Below are 26766 nucleotides of genomic sequence, written 5' to 3' on the forward strand. Positions count from 1 at the left end.
AGAGAAAATCCATGGGATAAGCGGGCGCAAGGATTGGCGGCTAGCCAAAACCCAGCCAAAAGCTCACCTTCCAAGTGCCCTTGAATGCCTAACCTCAAATTCGATACAACACTTTCATCCAAACCTCGACCACCTGCAAACGGAGTGTTGACTATGAAGAATTTTACGGCTGGCTTGACGCTCAAATCACAGAGCGAGATGACCACCAGAATGGTCAGACGTGCGACCTCTTTCCAGTTGGCTTTCCCACCGGAAAACATCTTCCACCGCGCCTGAATAAATGATAGGCCCCGAAAGGGCCTTCAGGAGCTTCAGGACTCGGCATCCAACCCCAACAAAATATACTTCCCCTTTATCCAAAGCGCATCTAAGCCCCCTCGGTAAAACTCAAACACATGGATCCATAAATGATGCAAAAACTCTGAGAACGTCCTAAACATTCCGATCTAGCGTCAGAGCTCCCGTGGGACAACCAAATAGCGTATCACTGCCCTTTTCTCTTTGGATATCTCCCAATACCTGATAGATTCTAAAAGCCCCCTGTTTACCCAAACTTCATCTTCAATATCCATTTTGTCTCGGAAGGTTTTTCCCCCAAATAGGACCGAGTAAATAGATACCGCGGGGATTTTCTAGCTTTCCCCATTGATACGATTTCTCCTCCTACCATATAGCTTAGACGATATTTGCAGAAGAGGCGGAAAAAAACAGCTTTGGAAAAATCTCTCGATAAAAATCTTTAATCGTCAATCAGGTTGGACCAGAAAGAATCCCTATATCGCATCTAGATCCTAGTAATCGAGGCACCACCGCCACCTAGCGAAATCTCTGAACAGCAGAAACTCTAATAAAACCAGCCGTAAGAATGAGAGAACGGTCCCAGTGGCGTCTTACGTACGATTATTTACCTCAGACTGAATTATTTATCGATCGGTAGGAGACGTCTAAACCAATACCAGTGGAATGAGAATAGAGGTACCCAGGAGGCTTTCTATCCGTGATATATAGGAAACGGTCGAGCGAAGAAGGGTCGAAGCACATGGTGAGGCGAAGCGCTCCTTGGGAAAGATTTCGACGGTGGATTATTAAATTCCTCGAGACCCCCGGGCGTCGCCGAATACCTATTCGGGTGTATCGATACATTCGCTGAATATTTCAGAAACAGTCTACTCCGTAGCCCACTACATCCAACTTCAGTGGAAATCCTTGGATCACCTCAACAACTTTTCAGCCCCGAACTTGAGTTTAATCAAATTTTTTCCCAAACTTGGAGGACGAATTTTTCCGCGAGAACAAAGAAGTAAAAAATTCCGCTGAACGTTAAAAAAACAAAAAAAATGGTTTACTGACAGGCTGTCAACCGGTGCGTGGGTGGTTGTAGCAAATAATACCGAATGTGGCGCACATGCGACCCGCACGCGTCTGATAGATACACATCACTCGGTTTTTATGTACGGTCGTAAGATACACGCAATATTCACGCATTTGTCGTACGTCTGGTAGAGTTTTGATCAAGAGCTCCCCCAGGGGGTCCAGCTCTATATCCACATACAGAGACAGCAAACACATTCAGGTATAAGTAGAAAGAGTAAAGAATACATCCTTAAAGGAGAGACGTGACACCCGGGGCATCGTATTAAATCGTACGTAAACCATTCCCCGGATCACGTATCTCACTTGGGTTTCAAGTTTTGTCGAGAGATAAAAAAATAAAAGTACTCACCGTTCGCTGACAGCACGTAGGAGAGCCGGTCATCTTTTGTCAATTTTTCTCCGAGTGGAGGACTGCGTTGAAAGTGTATGGAGACCAGATGAAGACGATTTTATTCAATTTTTTATTCTGAAATGAAAAACAAATAGATTAATTTCTCGTTCTCCTCGATATTTATGGGCTCACATATACTGTTATTAATGATCTTGTTGCCGCAAAACAGTAGAACGAAAACATGCGGGTAGTAAAGAAAAATAGTAGGATGGGACAAAATAGAAGATGATGGGAACGATACGACGATGTTATCATCTCGACAGGAGCTAGGTTCGGTATTTAGAGGCAGCTTGGGGTTTTCGAGGGTGGAGAAAAATATTATCAGATCGTGTTGGCTGCACAGCTGAATCTTCTCAATTAATTTAAAAAATGTTCTCATCGCATTAAATAAAAAGCAGCAATAACAGTATTTCAATTGCTCTTTGTTTATTCGTGTCTGCGGGAGATAAATGAAGTACGAACTTTCCCATCAACCCTGGAATTCAAATAAAATTCCACTGAATTATGCGGAAATGTTCGACTCCGTCAGCGTTTAATTCACTCCCGAGAAATTTTCATATCGCTGTTTTCGGTGCTCCCGTCATCATTTGCTCCAGCATTTTGGTATCTACCAATTTCACTGGTGGCTGTGCCTAACCATTTTCCTCGAATCCCGGTGAAAAAAAAAAAGTAGAAAGCCGAGTGGAAACATGCGACACAGGGCTTTTCGCCTTGACAATAATGTGAAACGTGCTCCGAGGCCCGAACAGGGAATTCTCTCGTCTTTTCCAAAGTAGAAAAGACTTTGCCCCGCGTTAGAATGAGAGAACGAACGGCCTCTGGTAAAGCCAACCCCTCTTCCAAAGGGCTGCCGAGGGTGCGAAAGAATGAACGCCACGCATTTGACGAATAAAAAAACCCCATTGTGAATTGACGCCGAAGAAACTCCATACCGTGACGGGGAAATTAAATTTTTACCAATAGAGGAGGATTGCTTCAAAAGGGAACGTCACATTTGCTTCACCCTCTCAGTTAATTTCCCGGAGATATAGATACGATCGATTTGTTGATTAGACTTAATGTGAGCGCGTTCAGATGGCAAAATGCTAATCCGTGATACCCTCCATAAAATACAATTAATGAATTCCTATGTTAAATTTTACTGCTGAATATAAATTAGTTGTCTAGGATTTTGAAAAATAAATGTGACTAAATTCTCATGCGTAATTCACGCAGGGATATGAATTTACGTGAGACTCAGTTGATAAACAATCCAGCGGTTGACATTGTTTTCAAAGGAAATTCCGATAATAGTCCCTTGTATCGAGAAATAAAGAGGTGACCAGATGAAAACCAATAAAATCAATGAGTTGGTTGTAGCCACTTCTAAAGTGAAAGCCACTTCGTAAAAAATTATAAAAATATACAAGTAACGAGAGAACCCATCTCCTGGGATAATAAAAGTTTCATATTTTCTGAAATGATTGGAATTCTCAAATTGATTGCACAAATTCATTCGGCATGAAAAATTCAACAAGAGCTGTAGATTTGAGTAAAAATAGGGTCTTGATAATATCACAAACTCGATGACCCAAATTGAAACTGAATTTCCCCAGTATCCGCCAACGCATCACGCACAGAATGCATACAATTCCCCCATCCGAGTGAACGTGGACATTCTCCCTCTTTTCAAATGGCCACAAACGAGGACGCGCCTTTAATTACCGTATTCATAGTGGATTACGGGTAGGCAAGGGGCACTCTATTGCGGATTTTGCATGAGAGTGAGGGCAGCCGAGGAGACACTATCGACTAAAAGACAGACCAGTAAAACTCGATATCCAACCACACCCTAGTCGACAAGTTAGTCTTGATAATCGAATAACCCCAGAAAGCGTAGTTTCCACGAGTAAAGGGCCGTAATATCCGTCCAAGGGGTAATAATTTGATGGTACAACCCGCGACTCCCATAATTCATCTTGTTTTTCCCCATAAATACTCTCAAAAATATTCCACTTGAAGAATAATCAATTATTTATACCTTACATTCGATGGACACGTGTTAACAGCAAATGATTAGAATGAACTCAAACTTATTCGTATGAGAGTTGTAACGGCGTAGTTACACGAGAGAACGTGAATTTCTTTACCGATAAATCATAGAAGAAAAAGAGGAAAATAATACGAGAAAAGTCTTCAGTTATGCACACCTAATACTCGGTCTTCAACTTCATACATCTCTCGCCCTGCGATGTGTTGTAAAAGATGGAACAATATCCAATCGATAAAACTAATTTGTCCATGCCACCGGGCAACGTACTAGCAGCAACTATACCCTCTCACCACTCCAGAGAACTAGGGTTTTCCACCGCACATATATGTACACGGGAATTGATGCCATAGCCAGGGATATCCAAGGAATTGAATTGGTAGAGGTTTACTACTGGATATATCCCGTTGAAACCGTCCAACGGCGATCGCTCATGCTATGGCTCGGTGAATCCCTTCCACTCTCCTTTCCACCGTGGATATATATTTCCTCGGGTTCATACCACATGAAAAACAAAAACGAAAAAAAAAAAATATCTACACCATAGCCTTCTTTGGAAGTCTCTGTTTTCGCTGGTCCTGCAACTTTCTTCAGTGGATGCTGTAGCGGCCATCCATCAACTCGTCATTACTACCTTCTGACCCGACAACTCCTTTTCCCCTCTCGGTTCCAAAGTTTACGCCTCGTTGGCCTCAGAAAAGCTGACGCCACCTCACACCATTCCCAAAAGCCTTTTGATAAATAAGTGTTTCACTTATTACTTCTCTCAATTCTCCGCTCCAGAGTCTATTGTTTCAGAATTATTTTGCTACCCCCCGGTAGATTTATGGGCGGACATAAAGTGCTCTAGTTGTTGATGTGAGTGATTCTATGCTTCTTTATGTGATATTGTGCTGGTGACTACTGTGAGAATATTGCCGCCTCAAAAATTCCATTTGGATGGAAAACGGGAAGACGAAAGACAGGGTCAGGGCGTAAAACCTTATGTGTGCGTTGTGCTTTCCGACAATCCATCCTGAGCATGAGATGTTGAGCAGGTGAGAAAAGTAGTCTTAGTCAGGGAATAAAATGACTCGATAGTTCAAAAGATATTTTTATCTCGTTCTTCCAATTGTTTTCTCCTATCCTCTATCTTGAACAGTGAGAAAATGCACTCAGCCTTTGGGTAGAGTTGAACGTATAGCTTGTATATCCATTGGGTCCAGTGTAAGTGGAGAGAAGTATTATTATCCGGGGAAATCTGAGGTGACCCCCACGGGACAACGGATCGGTCACGTTTCCCTGCAGCTATATATGGTCGGGGGGGAAAAAAAGTTTTTCTTTCGCGACGAATGCTTCCCGAGTGTGGAACTTCTTTCTTTACTGTACCTCTGATACTATAGACGCTCTCCCTGAAGTACGTGGACAAAAGGAAAGAAGGTGAAATGTAACTTCACGCATGTTAGAGTTCAGCACGAATCTCCTCGTGTTTCGGAATATTGATGAGTAATTAATAAAAAAAAATTATTTCTCCACGACTGAGAACATGAGAAATTAATGGTTGCTGGATGAACAAATTCGATTTTGGAAAAAGTCAGTTTCTTTCCCCAAAAATTCGATATCACTTCCAGAAGTTGGGGTGACAACTATTTTTTTTTATTTTCCGAACTGTGTCGTAGGCGTCACGCCCCAGTGTCAGTACAGACTGATAACTCCCACTATTCTCCGTTTTCTCGGGAAGTCCACTCTTCCCCTCACATTACTATCAATCAAAAGTAAAATCATTGACGCCTATTAATATTTCGGAGAGACTAATAATCTTCCCTAATCTTGCGTAATCTATCACTGATCTCATGACGAAAAAAAATTGGAAGAAAAATAGGTAACACGACTGCGTGCACGCGTGAAATGAGGTGAACATCAAGATAAATCTCACAGCTCCACGGTTATATGCTGGTAAGAAGGATCGAGTGTGCCATCAAACATACTCGGTGTCTCTCTTTTTCTCCTCCATCCGGGATGACGATGGGGTATCCAGTGACGCAAAGCTCATGAGTGGAAATTTTGAGATAGCGACACAGTGTCTCACCCACCGAGAAATTTTCGTTTCCAGAAAAGACACTATAATAAATCGGTAGACATTTACTGTTGCTCGTAGCGATGGCTCATCCTCAATTTCTCACGAAAATGGAACCGAGAGAATGATATATCCAGTCTCACATTATAATTCCAGATATTATCATAGAAATCATAGAATCGTTCACGAGGTTATAATGAAATTGATGAATAAAATTTCAGCTCTTCCAGCGCTATTGCATTTTCTTTTTTTTTCACCTGAATAAAAGAATATTACGGTTGATCGCGTGCTTGCACCTAGGTTTTGTACAACGGTTAATCACGAGGCGTTGGTACGGCGGGGGGTGGGCTCTAATTAAATTAGTACGCGGCTACAAGCACGACAAACGATACGTGACTTACAATAATTGAAACAAACGATCGCAGAACCAACTCTCTTTCCCTCCAACCCTCTCCTCTTTTCACTCTCTACCCAGGCATTTACCCTTTTTACTGTATACCCTCACCTAGTCAGTGCGGAGCGTCACGTCACAGTGTCATTCCACGTGCGGGCATTCAACGATACATCACACACGTATCCACTACGGTAAACTCTGTTGCATTTCAGAGTTCCACCCGATCATTCTATCTTTCTCTCATCACCAATCCAAATGTCGCTTCAGCTCAACCACTATCAATCTAACAATAGCCAAGTTTATGTTCCCCTCCCAGCATTCGATGGAAATCGAATTCTCTCATTCGTCATGTGGCTTTCAACGCCAGATTAAATACCTTTATTCAATAAATTAATGAAATGCGCATGAATTATCAATGAAACTGGAGTTGTCGAAAGTTATTTGGATATTAGGAATGTCCCTTTCGTGTCAATCATCGTCTATTGTCCTGTCTATTCCTACTTCCAACGTGAATCATAGAGTCACAAGGAAAATACACGGGATAATGATATCCAACGGGTCATGTCACTCCACCCCCGCGGGCTTCCCAACATATGTACGTAATATGTATATTCATGATGAAACACTGTGATTCTACCTGTCGATTTGATATTCACGACATATTCGCGAGTTCCTATCACTCTATTATCCGGTGTCCGCTCTTGCCGTGAATTTTCAGTCTTCCGGGAATAAATTGACGGTGGAGCGAGTATTTCAAGTGCAATATTTTTAACCAACGATTAAACCAACGGGGGCAAGACTCCGTAATGAGTGTTTGTGGGACTCCTGGCTGTGAGTGCAGTGGCGGCATACTTCACCGGATATTCCCAAAATAGGTATGCCAACATTTTAGGCAAGGTCGGAATAGTGTGTTTACTCTAAGAATGATCCCGGCTTCAGCACTGGCAAGATAACCCAGATCTCACCATACTTTCCCAACGTCACCATAACTAACAGACTCATCTCCATAATTATTGCGCAAAAGGGAGACGTAAGTTTCACCAAATAGCTCCAACAAAATTTCGAGTAATTTTAGTTGATCCGGCGAAGGCTAATTTTAAGTCAATTCTTTATTGCTGAGTCCTCATAATTTATTGAGTATCTACACCCGAGAGCAAACATCCTCTCCATCTTATTTGAACCTTCATATTTAATTCTTTCATCGAAGTCCGGAAGATTATTAGACCCTTTATTCCACTGAAGAATACCTCATACCCTCATAATAGTGATGGAGTGAACTAACACGATATTCCGGGGGTTTTGGGTGTGTGTATGTGTGTAGGAAGGGGCCAGTAATCCGCATCCCACCGATAAGCCTCGACTGTATTTCTCTCTCGTTTTCTGACGGGTCAAAGAAGGACGAGGAGGGCACGAGGAGGGCACGAAGACGACGCGCGCATGGTTACTTATAACAAGAAAAAAATGAAGTGTGGCTTCAGTCTACATGGATAAAAGAGAGCGAGTAGAAAGAGAGAGGAGCAGAGGGAGGCAAATGGTGAAAAAAAATTGTGCCTGGTTCTAGACGATAAGCCAAGCTCAAAGAATTGCCTTCTATCGTACTTTGGAACTATGCACCTCCAGTTACCTTTTATAACTCGTCCATCAGAGCGAGCAGAAAATCATTTTTTTCCTTCATCATTTATTATTTTTTCCATTTTTCACGATGAAAAAAAAAAATTCCAATCGATTTTTTGTTGATTAACAATTTCAATGAGACGAGTCAAACAGTGGAGTAAAATTGCTCGGTGAAAAGAAATACATTAAATTCATTTGGATTTTTGTAATAAAACAAATTTCATATATACAGGGCTTTTGCGCATCAGTTGCCTGAGGCGTCGTAAAAGTTCATCTAGAATCAGTCAGTTTACATCAAACATTGTACTATTTACATTTCAACCATCACTGGAGTTTAATTAAAATTGGAAAATCATAGCGACGGGTTTGTTTGTAAAAAAGATCCACCGAACTCTGGAAACATGACTTTTTTTCTATGGCAAAAAAATATTGTTAACGTGCTGTTAGATGGTGTATGAGGGTTGTACCTGCATACATCGATATTATTTTCCCCATGCCAACAGGGATACAACTGGGGATAAACAATATCCAGCAATATCTCCTTATTGCCAAACATATTGAGCTAGGCAGAGTGTCCTTGGACACGGGCGAAACTGGTGAATATTCAAGGAGGTGAACGTGACAAACTCCATTCACAGGGTATCGCTGTAACGGATTTCAAACTTCACGTCCTAATTCTCTAATCCCTCGCCACACGACGAAAAAACGTGACACATATTCTACAAATAAATCCACCATTACTCCTCTCAATTGGAAAATATTTGTATAATAAATCCACACTTCGCTGGATAAAAAAAATTTCACCGAAATATGGACTAAAATGGAAGGGACTGACTCGTTGTGTCCTAGGGGAGGTGTTGACCCCATCTTCCTTGAAAGAGTGAACGACCTCAAACGACATGCCTACATGGGGAAAGAGAAGTCTATAAGACACTGATGAGGGTGCCGGAGGGATGTGAGATAATATTGAGTCGATAGTGGTATAGTGGAAACAAAGCGAAAGACGGAATAAAAAGCTTAGGAGATTCTCCGTAAACAAAAGTTTACGTGTGAGCCCAAAACTTGGCCCACATTAATCACTTTGCACATATTTAGTGAAGCCCTAAATTTTCCTCATGGTTTCCATCGCGATAATTTATTTATCCCAAGTATCCACAGGGAAGTTATCGATCGACTGGACCATTACTTTTTCGTACGTGCATCAGAGCTATGAATAAATCCCCCAACGACATACTTTAGAAATAAAAGGAAAGGGCGATCCAAGATGACCGGTAGTCCATAAACGGGTGAGTACTTAGTCGACCGAAAACGATTTTGTCGATGAACGGCTGCGGCAAATCCCTGTACAACTTTTCTTTTTTCCTTCTCGTCGGCTCTTTTTTTTCCCCTTTCTTATTTATTTTCCGTATTTTTTTTTACGTTTTCCCTTCGAACCCCCTTCTACCTCCGGAACTTTTCTCGCTCCCTTCCGTACATACATTAAAGTTTGTTCCGCCCGGAAGTTTTCTCTCTCGCCTTTTGCGTATTTACCCCGTTGCCGTTCTCCTCGCATAGTTCAATATGTCCTCGAGACCTTTTGCCATCGTTGAGATGCTTCTTTTCCTCTCCGTTGATATCTCACCCGTGTGCCGGTTGAGAATGTTTGAGGCAAGTGGAGGGAGAATTGAGGGAAAGGGTAAGTGGCGAGATATCTCGGGCTCAATTCATCTTGGATTACCCTCATTAGCACCTAGAGGTATAAAATAAGGGGAATGAAAACTCTCGGGTAAAGACTTTTCGGCGACGCCCGAGGAATCGAGGTGTTCAACTTTCGGGGACTTGCTCTCCCCTTTTCATATACTTCTTTTTCATTTCGCTTTTTGAGTGTTCCACTAAACTTTCTCCGATTTTAATGAATTTTTATCAGTCGACATTTTTTATTAGTATATTGGCTGTTTTAATTAAAACAGAGGTGATGTCCAAGGAAAATGATTAGATCTTCTGCGTCAAAAGTCCTTCATCATTTTGATAAATATATCTTACAGCTTTATATTCAGCTGGTAACTTTTATTATATCGTCTAGTGGCATTTCATAAAACTCCCCCTTAAATCAATCTATCTCCGATAAAATCTGTATGCGGTCAGTGCACCGCATTTTCCCAGTCCCCATCAACGCCCTCAATATCCTATTTCCCGTCTAATTTAACGTTTATACCATAATTTCATCAATTTTCACTTCAATCTCACGTCCACTCGATAAAAAATGCAAGGTAGAAAAAAAAAACCCCAATGAATTTTTTTTCCATCGCAGAACTAAAGTGCATATCAATAATTTCATGATGAGCACTACGATTGCCCCATCAATCCATTTACCCCGACCTGCGCCATCTGCATCACTGGGTAATCACGTTTTTCCCCCCTCTTTTTTCCCTTTTTTTTCTATTGCCCAACGCTTTCATCCCCAGTAACTGGCACACTCTGGCACTCATTTCCCTTTGCCGCAGGCTAAACTCCCGCGTGTACGCTTTTCGGCCATTCGATTTGAGCGAAAATCCCGGAAATAAAATGAAATTGGCTCTTTTTGAAAAAAGAGACACGAAGCTAAATGGATGAAAATTTAGGTGTGGACAGAGGATTTACTAATTTAATGAAAGATATCATAATTACATACTTGAGTACCAGTGGATTCACTGATATCGAACTATTTGTGGACAACCGTATATCATAAAGTAGGAGATAATGTCCTTTTGATTATTGGGGGACTCAAAAAGCATATGAAATGGCCATAATTATGTCATGAAAAATGCCAGGAGTAGAATGGGAATGGGTCTGTGGGTATAGACCCAGGCATTATTGGTAACTCGATTATATGATATGGTTTCAATGAAAATACTTAATTCTGGAAAATTTTGGGTAGTCAAGATCCCCGGAGTGTGCGTTATTGTTAATCAAAATAAAGAATGAAAGGAAGACTTGTGAAGAGCCATAGGAAAATAAAAATAACGAATTGAATTCGGACTTGGCCTTGGGGGCCATAACTTCCCCCCCGACGCTCATAACGATCGTCGATAATCATCAACGGAAGTGAGCAATGGACAGCGTGAAAGTTCGTCGTGATGGGCAAAAGGTCGTCAAGAGGCTCGACGAAAGTTTTTTTTTCTAGATTGAAGTGCCTCATACCTGTATAAAGAAGGGTCAATCGAGAGACTGAAAAATTGATAAAGCAAAAATAACGAAAGAAAATAAGAAAGACTTCGGACGAAGGGATCCCGGGGATAAATATAGAAAAGGAAAAAAAAAGAGCACGTTAGAACGTTGTCCATTTCGCGTGCAAAACATGAGGTGTATGTCAATATCACTAACTTGCCCTCTTGAATCGATTATCGAATATTACGAATAGGTCTCGAAATAAGTAAATATAAAATGAATAATCACGGATAGACCTTTGAACTCTTCTAGTTCAACATTTTTCAGGTATATTCAAGTGATTCCGTGGCGATGACCCTTCGCTGTCCATACGATAGATAATTGAAGAGAAAAGAGAATGAAAAAATTGCGTGAAAACATGGTAGAGGCCAGAGATACCCGATGATGTGTGAAACGATAGAAGTTTTTGTGTACTATCCAGGGGTTAGCGGTTGTAGAGAGTTGGGGGTGGGATGAGAACCTTACCCTGTACGTACGCCTTCACCTCGGCCACGGCCGAGAACTGGCAGTGTGCATAATGCATGAGAAAACGAGCAAAAGCCCGTCATTTCAGTCGCTCCACGGCGCGTTTTCCTTTTGTATCATCGATCTGCTAGGTGACTCAATAATTCAGCGAGAGAACGGGCGCAAGGCGTCCCTGTCGGCCTATACCGCGACCAAGAGTGTCCCACCACTGTTGCACCCTCACTCCTCACCCCCATATCCCAACCAATCCTCCTCTCTTCACTGAACGTAATACATCGTGTTGTTCTGTCATATTTCTTTTTGTTTCACTGTCCAGGGAGACCCTCCTCCGCACTTTCAAAATACATTGCCTAGGTGCTATACAGTCTCTACACCTTACAGGTGCATATAGACAGTGAGAACAGTATGAAACTCCAGGGACATGAAATTTTACATGAATTCGCCATCTCATTCTGTCACGACGCATTAATAATATTCTCAGATGATTTTTCAGCATTCGGGGGGTTTTAATTATTGAATTTGCCAATTATGTTGCTTTTTCAAGAGTTGAATGAATAATCGATGCGTCTGATAAGGGAGTAATAATGATGACATTTCACGCAACATAATAGACTATCGAGCCACAGCAACTTAGTTCAACATGACCTCGCTCTCATCACTCGACTTCAAACTGATAATAGAGTTCCACTATATCGAAGTTAAAAGAGGTTAGTTTGTCATGTACTTGTTTCTGTCGTGGAGACTTTTTTTTGTCAAGTGCTGAAGGTGGGATGAGGGCGGGTAAGCCCGGAAGTTTCCAATTTGCTCGTGGATTCGACGCTTTGTATTTATCAGCAATCTCTTGAGCATCATAATGATGCACATGGCCGCGTCATGGTGTTCCTATACCTGTGCTTTTCTCGTGCGGGGTCACCACCATCGCCAGTTTATCCCCACCCCACACCACCCCTCGTTCGGATCGATAAAGTTCTTCTACAGGAGAATGAAAAAAAAATATTTTGCTTTCTCCTCCTTCTCTTAATGAACGTGACTGCCTCCAGCTTTCGGTAATTCTGTATCGAGTTGGAGTGCAACACTGTTGACTGCAGCGGCATTGAAATCTCCCAGGTCCGGTGAGGTGAATTTTTATTCACCCTGTATTTTAACATTTTAACAGTTTTTATCATTTTTATTCACCTCTTGTTTTATTTTAATGAGACATTATAAAGTCGTAAAAACCTGAGTACTTCTTGAGAGAAAAGTTTTTTATCCGACCCAATAATCCCTTAACAATGTGTTTCGTATTTATGTTTTTATTGTGTTGGGTATAACAGGGAGGGTCATCACCGCAGCCACTGTAACATACTTTACAGGATAAGCTGATTACGTAACTTTTTTTTTACTCCAGTGGCATTTAAGCATCGTTGAACAAGTAAATCCGAGTTTAAAAAGCCTCGGAGAATGGGTGCTGAGGGCAAAGAGGAGGAGATTTTATTTCTTCGCTCTGGTACTTTTTTTCCGAGTGCCCAATGTTCGATTATTCCAACAGAGGGGAAAGCCCGATTGATGACGATGAATGTAATCTCTGGGGCTTGTTCAATAACTGCTCTAATCTCATTATGCCTCGCCGTTACAATCGTCTTAATTAATTTAAGTTTCGAGAATAATTGAAGGGTGTGGGTTTGTTCATTGGCGTGTTCCTTCACAGTTTCAGGATTCGTAACTTCGAACCCAACCAGGTGTCGGCTTTTTTTTCTCGAAAATATATCTCACAAATTTAAAAATATCTACAATCTAAAGTTGATCAACCACCAGTGGTGGTAGGTTTGTAAAGCCCCAGGGATGCTAATCTAGAAGCCCCCCATAACACTAAAAAATATAGCACCTGCCACGAGTAATAAATTATTCTAGTCGTAGAAATACTCGTGAATGATGACAAATTGCGATGAAAGCATTTGCAATGACTTTAGATAACACGAGCTTAGGCTAACTAATTTATAAATTACTCTGTTTGGTTGATATTGTCTGGATGAAATACACTCCTCAGTGGTGCGTGGGTAAACAGAAAAATAAGGGCAAACCCCCGCCTTCGTTCAATCTTGTTTACCCACTCGCCTCTCCCGCTCACCCACTATTTCTTCGTTTTATATCCTTCCTCTCTCTGCAAACTTTCCAGGGGGAGCTCTAGTGCCATGCGATAGTTACGATAACAATAATTAACTTGATAGAAGTAGGTTTTCCCCGGATCGAAGAGAAATCGTGTCGAATTTCCGGGGAAATTCATTCCCTATTATTCTATTCATCATTTTCAGTATAAAACAGCAGCCCTAAACTCCGGTGAATCTCAGCAAATAGATTTCAAATGACGGGATTTTATCCGGATTGACTGAGAATGAAAAAAAAAAAGTGAAAAGCATGAATAACGAGATAAATCTGTGCTCTCTGATTTCCGTCGCCTCGGGCCATGAGGATCAAGGGGAAAATCAGGTCAGTGCCAGGTAGGGTGCGGGGGGTAACGTATATAACCGCTACCCCTCTTCAGACCCCTCTCCGGAAACCATACGTGACCGCATATATCCCCGTAGGAAACCCTACAGATGGTGACCGTCGAAATAACTAGACGATTGCGTGAGGAACAGACAAATGAACCAAAGGAAAAAACGTGAAACGTGCCCAATCGATCGATTCATCAATTCTCCCATTCCCACTTTTATACCGAGAGAAGGGCTTTCCCCTTCGGATCCACTGGCATCAGATATTTCGTATAATTGTGTGCAGATGGTGATGACAATGGAATAATCGTCCATTAGTCAAGAATATTTCGAATTTCTAGAGGCAAATAATTCTAACCACGAGAACATTCTTTATTTGAAACTTCATCGGACAGATCGAAACCACATGTGTCAACACTCGAAAATAAAAAACTTCCCTGCTGTTTTCTCTAACTCGGGCGAAACTTTCGGTTCTCATTAGTCCCCTCGAGACATCCCTGCAGGTCATTTTCGACAGTGAAAGATATAGAGTAATTTTTTTGTTAACTCATTATCACATCGTCGGTGGTCATGATAAAGTGATGATCATTAGATGAATGAAATGAAAAGAAATGAAATAGTAGACGAATACAAACGGTCTAGGCTTTATTCTGCGTGTTTTGGGGGAATCGACGTGACGCAACCCTCGGAAAATCGATTCTCCGTGACGACATCTAATAGCATTAATACGTCATAATTCAGAGTGCAGTTGCATAGAGTGTAAAAGGTGCATTAGGATTTGGACATTTTCACGCGGGAGCGACGATTTCTTTCCCCGCCGGAATAACAATTGTCGTGCACGCAAGAACCGTCTCGTGAATGCATTTGATCTCCCTCTATTTACTAACCAACTATTACCGGTGAGATGCATATATTGTTAACTGTAGTTACGTACGTAATGCATCACACTTGGCATTTGTATTTCAACGGACTCGGCTCTGCTGATAGAAATCACATGTTTCACTGTTCGTTCAACCGCAAGGACATGCAAATTATAGTATTTCCTATTGCTGCAATGTTTAACCGAAAATGACTTCTCGCGATAATACCATATCGAAAGTTAGGGAATATTTTCCTAATTTTTCGAGACGAGGAACTCTTCATTGTTCCATTCAACCTCCGATGGGTATAACAACCGAAAAATTTTTGTTAGGCACATAAAGTACCGATAGGAATACAGGGAGCAGACATCCCCTGTGAGCAACTATACTTTGCAAGCGGAAATAAGAGATAAGGCTGTAGCAATATTCTTTCGATAAAATTCTATCGATCGAATCTTCTAATTTATTTCACTGCCCGCCTCCCCCAATTTTCTCTCTCGCATAATCTCCAAAAATAAATGAAAGAGGGGAAAATTCGCATTTTAATTTTCCTCATTCTCAAACACGACAAGATCAAAAGATCGAATTCTCAACTTTAGAAGTCCTAAAAAATAACCATCAGACGCATATGTTTACCCGCTTATTGCGCAAATAGCGTCACCTACTTTCATCCCTCTTATAACTCCAATGTCCCCTTTTTCATCCCTCACTTTTATCTCGGGGTTATACTCGTCGGGCGTTTGATTGGTCCCGGTCTATCCGCACAAGCTTCATCGATACTCGCCGGCCCCAAGAGCCGGGTCCAAATAGGACTAGAAAAAGACGAGCCTATCAGCAGTGAGAGAGAAAAAAAAAAAGTGGAAAAGAAAGAGGGTGCGTGGGGTGCGTAGAGAACCGATGGGCCATGGGTGCGGGGCAGCCGGGGGAGAAAAGGGTCAGTGGTGAGGGGAAAAAGGGAGAAAAGGGGGGAAGAGGGGGATTGTGGGGGGTATAGAAGGGCGCGGAAAGGGCGAAGGGGGATGAAAGGAGAGGGGTTGGAACGAAGGTTGCCGCACGAGGCAGCACCACAGTGAGTTGAGGAGGGAGGAACAAGCGCGAGTGAACGTGACAGTCAAGAGAAAGAGGGAGAGAGTGGAGGGAGATGGAGTAAGTGGCCAGAGGGGGAGAAACGTGGGGGGATGCTAAAAGGGGAGCGAAAACTAGAGGGTGCGTGTAGGCCTGGGGAATCAGTCGCGGACGAGCTGCGTTGGGGGTTTTATCTATAGCTCCTCTATTCCACACAGCTCCGCTGACGCGTTTCATTACGTACCACTGGTTACCAATATCCAATTCGTATTTAATCGTACGATAACGCTAGTCCATGTAGTTTACTTGTTTTTTTTTTAAGCCGAGTTGGAATTACCGTGCAATTTGTTTCGTTTGAAAATTCATTTTACCCTCATTCGTGCCAATACAGAAGTTCCCGAGCTTCTCATTCGTTTTATTATTTTTTATACTTTAGTTTGTGGAAGTGATTGACAAGTGATTACTTGGGAAATTTTTATTTCTCGCGGTGCTATATTTTTAGTCGATTTGTCGGAAAGACTATTGAGGTTTTAGCGAGTCAATTTGTTTATTCAACCGCCGGTAATATTTCGCTTTTCTTACCAATGGTTCATATTGTGGAAATGGTGCCGTCGCATCGGAACGACCTTCAGATGGTGAGTTAAGATTGTCCATCTTATTGGGGTTGGGAATTTTTTTATCGTATCGTTTCAGTCCATTGAACATCCCAATATTCTCGAGAACACGTTGAGTTTAACGTTGAAGAATTTCATGTTCCTATTTATAACATTTAGGCATCAGCCATGAAAATTACGTACATCAGATCTTGACTGTATATATAAACATTGGGCGCATGTCTTCATCGCCTCCCTTTCTCCGACCACATGTTACGCAATGTCTGTTTTTCCCCAATTTACCTACACCAATTTTTTTTCAGTGTTTTTTTTGCCCCACGTGTTTTTATTCATCGAACCACCACTGAATACCGCCCTTTCGTGTAATTTACCTTCTACATCCCGGACCAGGGTCTCGTCAGGCATTATGGGGAAAATTGCAGCTGCTCTTGTTATACACGCGCACAGTCATTCAGGATTTACGCTTTTCTATTTTCATAATTTTCGTGTAAATTAAAAAAACAAAATTGAAATCCCCCTGTATGATGCACCGTGCATTGAAATCCCCCGATATTCTTTGAGCTCGTTCACATTTTGTTGGAAATTTCCAGGCTTTCATCCCGTTTTTTTTTTCCATACATTTCCACCGTTGAATTCGAGCGTCACTCCATATAGTTTAGCTGTTTGTATTTTTTTCCCCTCTTTCACACGCGGAATGAAAAAAATACGATTGGACCGGCTGCCAGAAAGACTCACCGCACGGTCCGGTGATCTTGAATGCAAATATATTGCATTCAATTGGGGGATGTAGTGGCGGTGGTTGGATGGATTGTTTCTTGTTGACTTTCGATTCCATTCTAATGTCAAAATATTCACCGAATTCCGGGGAAATTCGAATATCCGGAATAACCCTCGCGGCAAGTTTGCGGCACAAACTTTTAATCCATGGCATAATTCTCTTTCCTTCAACGGGAGATAATTGATCTCGACTGCCAGCTCCAGACGTTACTGTGATGACAATCGCCGGCATTAATACGAATATTTCGGGTACGTGAATGCGTCTGAGGTGTACGAATTATTATCTCTGTCGTACCGTGAATGTACACAAGTTTACCTCGGCCTTAGTGCGCAGGGGGGTATACACGTGCTACATTCTCACGAGACGCCGGCGCCCGGGTGTTGATGTGATATGCGCGCGCTCTGGCATCAATTAATGCAACGCGGTGCACAGTAGTGTGACGGTGCATAGAACCATGTAGTAATGCTGGTATGTATGTACAGTAGCTGCATGACTGGATTCCCAATCCATCCCATTGTGAAATTATTCAATAAAGAATGTCCGGACTAATGTAGGGGCTGTGTTTCCGCAGATTCTTCAATATACGCGAAAATTGACATCTTCGCTCAATTCTCGCGGGATTTTCCCATTGAACATTAGATTGACGAAAAAATCAATAGAATTCCGAAAAAAATATAATGAAATGCCTTGTAGATTCGTGGACTGGAGCACCACATTCCCATTACCCGTGTGTCTTCCCAGAGTAGAATAAAACTCCAGTAAATATCAGGAGAAAAACGATAAATAAAATATTGAAATTGCGATAAATCACCGTTAGCTCAACGGGAGGTGAAATAAAGGGTGAGAGAGATGGGGGAAGACACATTGGTCCTGAACGGGGCGATGCGGGGTAAGAAATCGAAGGGAGAAAGAGTGAAGAACGGAAGGGATGAATAAGGATTCCAAAGAGTGGTTGTGCTGGAGTCGGCGCCTCAACGTATTCCCACCATAAACTTATGTCGTCGGAGGTATGTGTTGGTCCAAGTGAAGGGTGAAGAGGAGGAATAGGAGGGCTGGAATTGTCGAGGTGGCCGTAATCGAATCGCCACCATTTTTCCAATGTTTGTGGCGGACCGACGGCGCCAGCTGGCCGCACCAGCATCAGTGTCCTCCCATTCCTCCTATTTTCCCCAGGACTTTGTAACACTGTATTGGGGATGGTATGGTAGTCTCGCTGAAAGCACCCAGAAATGCGAATTGACGTTTGACATTTAATTCCCAATGGGATTTAACGTGACTCCGCGGAATCAGGAACTACCCTCAGTGGTCAGCGATATCCATGCAGTGGCATGAAAAAACGAACAGAAAATATGAATGGAGAGAGTGAAAAAAAATCAGAGGAATTCAAAAAGCAGTAGAATTTTTTGTTTCAAACACATTTTCGGGCTGTGTTTTTTAATAAATAGGTAGACCGACACAAAAGCGGAGAAAAGCCGAATGCAATGTTATTGCTAAAGGAGAAAGAAAAATTTCAAAATTCCCGAGTGAATGAGAAAAAAGTATGCGCCAGAGGAAGAAAGAAAAAAAAGGCAAGTTACTACTCTCTCACGAAAACTCCCAGGCGGAACATGACGCGATCTTCTGCTTCTTTCACGCTTTTACGTAACCTTATACTTAACTCTCTTCTTACCCAACGTTGGAAGAAACTTTTTCTCCGCAGAATGGAAACGGAATTTTATGATAGATTTATGAAAGAAGGAAAAGGAGATTCCCGGTGACTTGTGTTGTTTGTGTGTACCTACTCCGGGGGTTAAGTTTCGTCCCATTCTTCGATTGGAGTTTGAATTTTCGGTTTAACCATGATTAATGTTCATAGATAAAGATTCCACCATTGTGCCCGTAGCTTTACACAATTTATTTGATTTTTTTTTAAATTCCTATCGTCGCGTAACAGGAGAAACTCGATAGCACAGGGGATTTATTAGATTTCAAACGGCGATAGCACTTGATGACACATTCCGTTTGCACCGATATCATCAAATATCAATTGTCACTGGGTGATAGGTGGTGAGAGCGCAGCGGAAAGGGTTTGAGTACATGTGTGTGTGCCCCAGAATTAATTCCCGAGTTTCAATTATTTCGCCAATTAGCCCTGGTCGGAATCCATTCGGATCTAATCCGTTAGTAAGCTTTCCATCTCCTTTACCCACCTCTCTTGTATGTCTACTATATATCCACGTATATACCCAACCATCACTAAAACCCATAGTCAGTGCCTAGTGAGATCCAGGACTCTGCTGGTATCCCAAACCCATGGGAAACAGAGGAACTGCATTTGCTTTGGAACATTCGACAAATTAGTTGCGTTAGTAATGGCGCCAAACCCCCATTGAACATTCCAACTCTGCGTTCCTCCATATACACGAATCTCTTGGATCATACCAGAATGAGAATACCTTCTCCACTAGATTTTTAAATATAGAATTTTGCCCTATCCTGAATTTCAATGAACTATCTCGTCCTATGGTCTGGCGTAATCCACTGCTCTAAAAATCGTGGGATCAAATTGCCGGCAAATATACCCCAATTTGTTTTAGCGCATCGTTCGCTTTTCCGGAATTGTGTCATTTGTCAGAGAACGTCAACATTCCAATCCTATTTGTCATTAAAAGCCTTTGAGTTTTGATGACGTAATGAATAGTTATTGAAGTCCATTAGAGCCTGTCTGCCCATAAATCATCCACTGGAGAGGATGGCAGTGTTGATAACTCTTATCTTCCATCGAATACATTGATTGTTGCATCGCCCCGAGGCTACCTGATAGCTTATTCAATTTCCGAATCATCTATTCGGTATTCGATTTTCATATCATCCGCTCCTGTCTTCACCCATCATTCATCCATGCTTTCTTACTGTACCCAAGCATCAGAAAACTTCGAATCATCGTCCATTATGCTATTATCTGGAGAACGATCAACGATGATCATCCAGAAGTTGGGAAACAAAAATTAATTTGTCGTTTTATCACTAGTCAAGCCGGATGACTATCGCAGTCCTATCCTGATGACATTAAGTAACACACACACACATACACGCACACAAACATAGCACCAGTTGACGACATTTGCCATTGTGCAATGTCCGCTAAACTTGGCCAGGACGCGTGAATAGCTGAGGGTGTAGGTTAGAACTATAAAGGCTGGTGAGGAGAGGCAAGGAGGGTAAGGGGACGAATAGGAAGGGTGGCAAAGCGTATCTCAATTCCGGTATCTACGGACACCCCGCCAACGTTACCCTGACAACGAGGCCAACAACAAACGCCTAATGGCCGGTACTCGAGTCAAACTTTAATTTCCTGGCCGGCCGGACAGTGCTTAAAGCGATCTACCCCTTTAGCTTTGGCTTTCGCGATTCCAACGACACAATTCTCCCATCCTTCTTTGCATCCACCCCTGGGGCCCCACACCGTACTACTGTTTCAAACACGTACAACAAAGATAGCTGACCATAGAATATTAAGTACCACTAATGGTTCTTGTAGTTCACGTCTTTACACCGCGCAAATTATGACGCTAAGGATGATATTGTATCTCAAATAATCCACACAAATTTGAAAACATTGGAAAGCGCAAGAAGTAACCAAGCTGTTTGGTGTTTCGATCATGTTGTGCGCCACAATGCAGTACGGTTGACATGCAGTTTCTCGATATGATCATGCACCGGTAGAATAGTATTGGGAAAGAAGGGGAAATACCCGGTTGATTTTCCGTAGCAAATAAAGCACACAGCCCGGAGGTATCCACAGGAGGAATGAGTTATAAATCCCACGGATGTTAGAGTGGAACATTGGATGCATACAAACGCGGACAAGAGAGACACAGGATAAGTTGGTTGGGGTATCGAAGAATATCCTGAGAATGGAACGGTACCTCCCTCGTGTCATGAATCATGCATCCCTTATATTGGCGAGCCCTTATCCTCGCGGGGTTAAAACGAGAGGAGTCTTTTGCCCACAAGTGATGTCCTCTCTTGTGGATAGAACAGCATCTCGTCCTACGACGAATAAACAATGTTATTTGTTTTTTCTCTCTGTTGTTGGGTTTCTGGTGGCATTGGACACTCCTGAGGGGGTGTAGACGAGGGTCTCTTGCCTGTGGGGAATATAGACGCCTAGAACCTGGCAAGCTTTTGACTATATGTATAAAGGATGGGTTGGCGAAGTTGAAGCCCCCCTGGGCAGACTGCTGGCAATACTGCCACTGTCAGCACCAGAAACGTCCGCCAAACCACGGTTAACGTACTATGGAGGTTTTCACTGACAAGGGCTGGACGTTATGGACACGCCATTTCTACCGTCCCTCACTGCTCAACCCTAACCTCCTCCCTCCTTTCACTGTATTTTCCCTTGTACAATCCTCATATTGCCTACTTCACTTTTCCTCAGTGAAGTATACCAACAAATAATGACGCCTACCCATCGTCTCAAGGATTTCCCCAGGTTGTCTCATGTCAAAGTTTGAAAAACTCGAGAGCCAAAAGAAATCGGCGATTTTAAGTGCTGCAAGTAGCGACCAACTTTGTCCTTCCGAAATCCCCTTCACGTCACCATCTTTCCAATCACGTGAGATCTAACAAATTTTTATTTTATTTTTTTCAGATGAACCGTCCTATTCAAGTCAAGCCGGCGGACAGTGAAAGCCGCGGAGGTGAGAAATTCGGCTGAAAATTAAAGCCATCTACGCACCTTCATTAACAAATTACCGAATCACTTGTTCATTATCATCGTGTAATTATATCGAAGTATAGTCTTCAGTCGTAAATAAAGCTCATTCAAAATTAATAACCGAACTAGTATATTTGGCATTAATATTTCACAAGCGTAATATCGAGGTCCAATCAATACTTTCTGCCGAATAATCCACAAGAGCCTAATTGTAATTGCCTGTTTTTACAATTCGGAGATGAAAAATCGTAAACTATTCTCATCACCCACATCTTGAGCGTTTCTCCTCAATTTCCATATCATTTTATTCTCTCTTATTTTCTTTTTTATTCTTTTTCTTCTTTAGTAATGCTTTACTCCCCTCCCTTCTCCTTTACTACACATACATTCTGCATCATCAGTGGAATACGGCCCTAGTACCCTAAATATCTCATCTCTCTGGTTTTGGAGCCAAGCCAGCGAGTTTTATACCCCACTTCTTCCCCTACCCCATCCGGTGGCTGATTGAATCGTTTCGAGAGGGCGGCAAAGATTGAGAGGATTCCAGAGTATGATCGTACCTCGATATAACCAATTCTCTTTTTTTCTTTCAAGCATAAATATATCATTATGCAGCATAAATATTTAATTTTTTATCCAAGAGTGAGGCAAATTGAAATTTAATGCAAACTTCAAAAACAAGTTAAGTGTATTAGCTTGGATTGTGTGACTGTGAATCATTAAAAAGTTAAGAGTATCTTACAGTTTGACACAATTACATTATTCAACAAATATCGTACCACCGCTAATTCTTTCATTATTTCTGTGATATCTATTGAAAACACGACGACTTTGTTTTTGCAGTGCAAAAAGGAATATGAGAAAATTTCTTTCGGCTATATTTTAACTTTTATTTATCTCTACATTCATCCGGCACGAAAAAAAAAAATACGAGAGAAGTTCTTTCATTTTATTGATCCATATTACTGTGAAGCGTCTGCAGAAATGATTTATCGATAAGCCTTAGGGTTGTACTATATATTATATCCCCAGGGACAGTTCTGCTCGTGGCGTCAATCCCCTGAGAAATAGACTTGAAGCCTCTTTTGCAATGTAGATCTTACGAATGACTTATAAAAGTCCACGATAAATCCATCAGTACGGAATAGTAATAATAATAATAATTTGTCACGAATAAAGTAAAAGCTGATAAATTACAATTCTTTACAGAGGTAAAAAATACCTCAAAATGAAAATTATATTCTTAATACCACCTAATAAGATAAGATAGTGATAAAATATGAACTAAGGTAATTATGGACGTATTCGCACGGACGGAAGTTGTTATTCATTATTCCGGTGTTATTAAATTATGATTGAAATTTTATCCGCGGTGGATTTCTCTTAGAATTCAAATCCCAATCCTTCCCTGACACTTTCTCGAAATTCAGTCATCTCCACTTTGCCCAGTAGTGGGCCAACATCACCAGCAAGACGATTCCGCGCCAATCGGTGACATTTACATTGGGGGATAGCGGGTAATACTCGACGTTGAACCCCTCGATTCAGCTCGTCGGGTTAGAACGAGCTTGCACGAATGGCGGAGGTCAAAACCGAGGGTGGTTATAAGGGTGGCAACTCCTAATTCATATGCTAATCTCGACGAGATGCCATTGTAATCTCCGGTCGCCATGGACCCCTCTCTACTCTCGCCTTGACGTGCGGATGCGGGTAGAGTGATCCACCCGATTTACCTCCTGTCTCCACCCCCTTTCACCCCATCTCACCTCCTATACTCGAGAGAACGTATCTCATACCATCTTACTTTGTATACCTATGCAGATTCTTGGGTTCTGACCCCTGTGCAACATTGAAAATTCAATTTGGGTTCATTGAACTTTTTAAAGTCTCACTTGAAACTTTCCATCTGATGATCTCTACTTTTTACATTATTGTGCATCACTTTAACCGTTTTCCATTTTGAAACTCCATGTTCAGGTCAGCGCATTTTCAGTAATAAGTATTTTTTTGAAAATTCAGTCGTCAGGGAGTTAGGAGAATTCATAATCGTCTGATCTTGAATTTCTGAAATCTAATGAGATCATTCCGCATCACGCGAATGACAACTCGGGGTCTTCCAATTAGAAGAAACGACTCTTTCCGAGAACTACTCCCAGATTAATTTCTCTGCTTAGTATTCCGACTTTTTCTGATTCCGCACTATAAACTCAAATTTCATCACTCCCTGGATATCACTCTGACTTTCTTGCATTAATGCCTCCGGCCTTTATGGATGTCGTTGCCTCGAGAGTATTCAATGGCTGAACAGCTTAATTACATCATTTACAGATCTCTTCAAGTGAAACAGTTGCACATAATTCTAATGGGCTCTTAATTCCGAGGAAAGGAATGTCCTCTCAGGTGATACAAAAGACGAGTAGACACTTTAATGACGGCATATCGGATAGATCCTTCGTTACACCGGACATAACCTCAGAGATGACCGCGTAAAAAATTATTTCATTACCACCAAATTTCGTTGTGAGAGGAACACAGCGAACGACCGGTGTAAATCCCAAGGAAAATTCGAGCTCATATAAAGACCAATAATTTCCGTTAAATTAAGACAGAAATAGTGAAATCAATGCCAATGATTGAGAAAGAAGTTTGAAGATTATTTTGTAAAGATCATTGGATGAAATCTTTACGGGGATGGAATAAAAGCACTGGTAGAGATACGGATTGAGTAGTACATTGGGAGTGAGAAGTTTTGCGAGAGGGGAAGTAGAGTGAGAGCCAGAGAGTTCAAGCTTCTCAACTGGATAAGATGAGTGTCGGAGTCTAGTGCTAGTACTAAGCGTCAGTTGAGCAAGTAGATAAGTTTCGATGCTCCAGCGGTAGCGGGGGTTGTAAGGGGTGTAGCAGAGGATTTTGCCCTCTCCTTCTACACATTCCGACAGTCACTCCGTGTACTCTTATAGATACCCATAACCCCTTCTCCACATTTCGCTAAAGATAAACGCATCTCTCTTCACAGACGGCTGATATCGAGCCATCGTTATCCCGACCTTTGGTTGCCACAAGCTTCAACTTTCTTCGGCTCCCCATATACACGAAAATTTTCTTACCAGTTTCTTTCAGTTTATCCCCAAGGGAAGTCGAGGGTCATAAAACTGGGGAAAAGTTGGTGGCGGTGAGGAGAAAAAGGAAAATCGTGATCCATATTTTCTGCTGATGAGTGCAATATTTTTTTGCGGGTTGTGGTGAAGATTGTGGATTTTTTGGTTAAACTTTTGTTTTTCATCATCTCTGTAACGCAGTGTGGAGGCAAATCAAGGCCTCAAGCGGCTAAAAGTGCTGACGTAAATATTAAAGTCACCAACACCGGGTAGCCCACGAAGATTGCTCCCACGTCAGCCTTATTTTACTCCTATCCATCCCATCATCCTTCACTTTTTCCTTCCTTTTGGTCACCCATCTCCACCGCTTGTGGACGTTTGACTTCCACAAACGTGCTTAAAACTTTTTTCTCACCGTCAAGAGGGTGAATGAGATGGGCGAAGGAGGCGAGGTGAAGAAGGGAAGAAAAAAGATGTACTCGCTCGAGATAATTTCCCGTGGGCTAATTTTTATTTTCTCCGGGCTTTGGCGGTCACCGGGCGTTGAGCGCGAGTGAGAATCTCCTTTGCACCATTTGTTATATCAACTTTTAACAGTGGCTTCAAACTTCTTGCCTTATTTTCCACCACCAGCACTTAATTGATATAGCCGAATAATTTGAAATAATTTGAAAATTAGAGAAGAGTAATCGTGTTAACTTATCACACTATATATTATCGAGAAAGGAATTCTTTTCAATTGATTAAATAAAATGTCATGAGAAAACCTGACAGTCGGACCGACGAACGAATGCGGAGTGTGAACCTTTATCAAACTTTATTGTGATCAAGTACGAGGTACTACACTAGGAATGAAGTGCTACTCCGTAAAACGAAAGAGCTATGGAATTGGGTGAAATTGTAAAAAGACAATGTATCCACCGCAATAATATCTCATCAGAGCGCCATAAAAATCAGATAAATGGAATGAATAGGGTCGAACCGAACTTAAAAGGTGAGATCTTGGTCCAATACTCCTTACTACCAGTTGAAATGGCAGGATAAGAACGGAAAAGTGGGTATGAGATGTAAGACTTGAGAAAAGAGTTCTGGGGGGATGGGTTTGTAAGGGTGTAAGACCGTCGGTGCAAGTCAGCCGAGAATCTAATTTCCCGAGACAAATCCTTAAATGTGCCCTAGAGCCTCTAGCCGAGAGGGAGGTGGGTGTTACGCCACCTCGTGGAACGAACCACACCACCTACCCCTTACGCTCTTAGCTTCACTCTGATGCCTCTTTCTCTTCTTCTGCCTTTCCCTGCTGTACCTTGGGTTTGCTACTTCGGGTGGCACTACCTTTGGGATAAGTTATTACGCGTGTGAGAGAAGTGCCGTAAGGCAGGAGGCTTTTTGCCAAAGCTTTCTCATGAATCTACTATTCCTATGCTTCCTCCTTCCCCGCTCTCTTACTCACGTTTTACACAGTGGAGTCGAGAAAGGTGAGGGGACGGTTGACAAGGTCGAGAAGGAAGCGAATGAGATTCTCCAGTTTCTCTTTTTTTTCGGGTAGATATTTTTTCTATTACTTTTACCATCTCTGTGTCTCGATATTGCGTACTTTTCGCGGATATTTTTTTTATTTACCCTCGTGGAAGAGAAAAGCCCGAGAGAGGGAGGGGAGGGAGTGCACTCT

General features: G+C 41.9%; 1 protein-coding gene across 10 annotated transcripts in view; it reads left to right on the plus strand.

Annotated features, from left to right (window-relative positions):
• The window catches only part of bru3 (bruno 3), a 253996-nt gene that overhangs the window by 192111 nt on the left and 35119 nt on the right, over positions 1–26766 (plus strand). For 5 of the 10 annotated variants that reach the window (XM_011312733.1, XM_011312663.1, XM_011312672.1 and 2 more), the window contains exons 1-2: positions 16088–16540; positions 21934–21982. Coding sequence is in view for 7 of the 10 variants with exons in the window: in XM_011312663.1 (XP_011310965.1) it covers positions 16490–16540; positions 21934–21982 (100 nt within the window). In the remaining 3 variants the exon portion in view is untranslated. Of the gene's footprint in view, positions 1–16087; positions 16541–21933; positions 21983–26766 lie in introns of those variants that run through there. The other 5 variants (XM_011312724.1, XM_011312688.1, XM_011312698.1 and 2 more) reach the window with 1 other exon arrangement.

The sequence above is a fragment of the Fopius arisanus genome, unplaced genomic scaffold (assembly GCF_000806365.1).
Source record: "Fopius arisanus strain USDA-PBARC FA_bdor unplaced genomic scaffold, ASM80636v1 scaffold00004, whole genome shotgun sequence".
NCBI lineage: Eukaryota > Metazoa > Arthropoda > Insecta > Hymenoptera > Braconidae > Fopius > Fopius arisanus.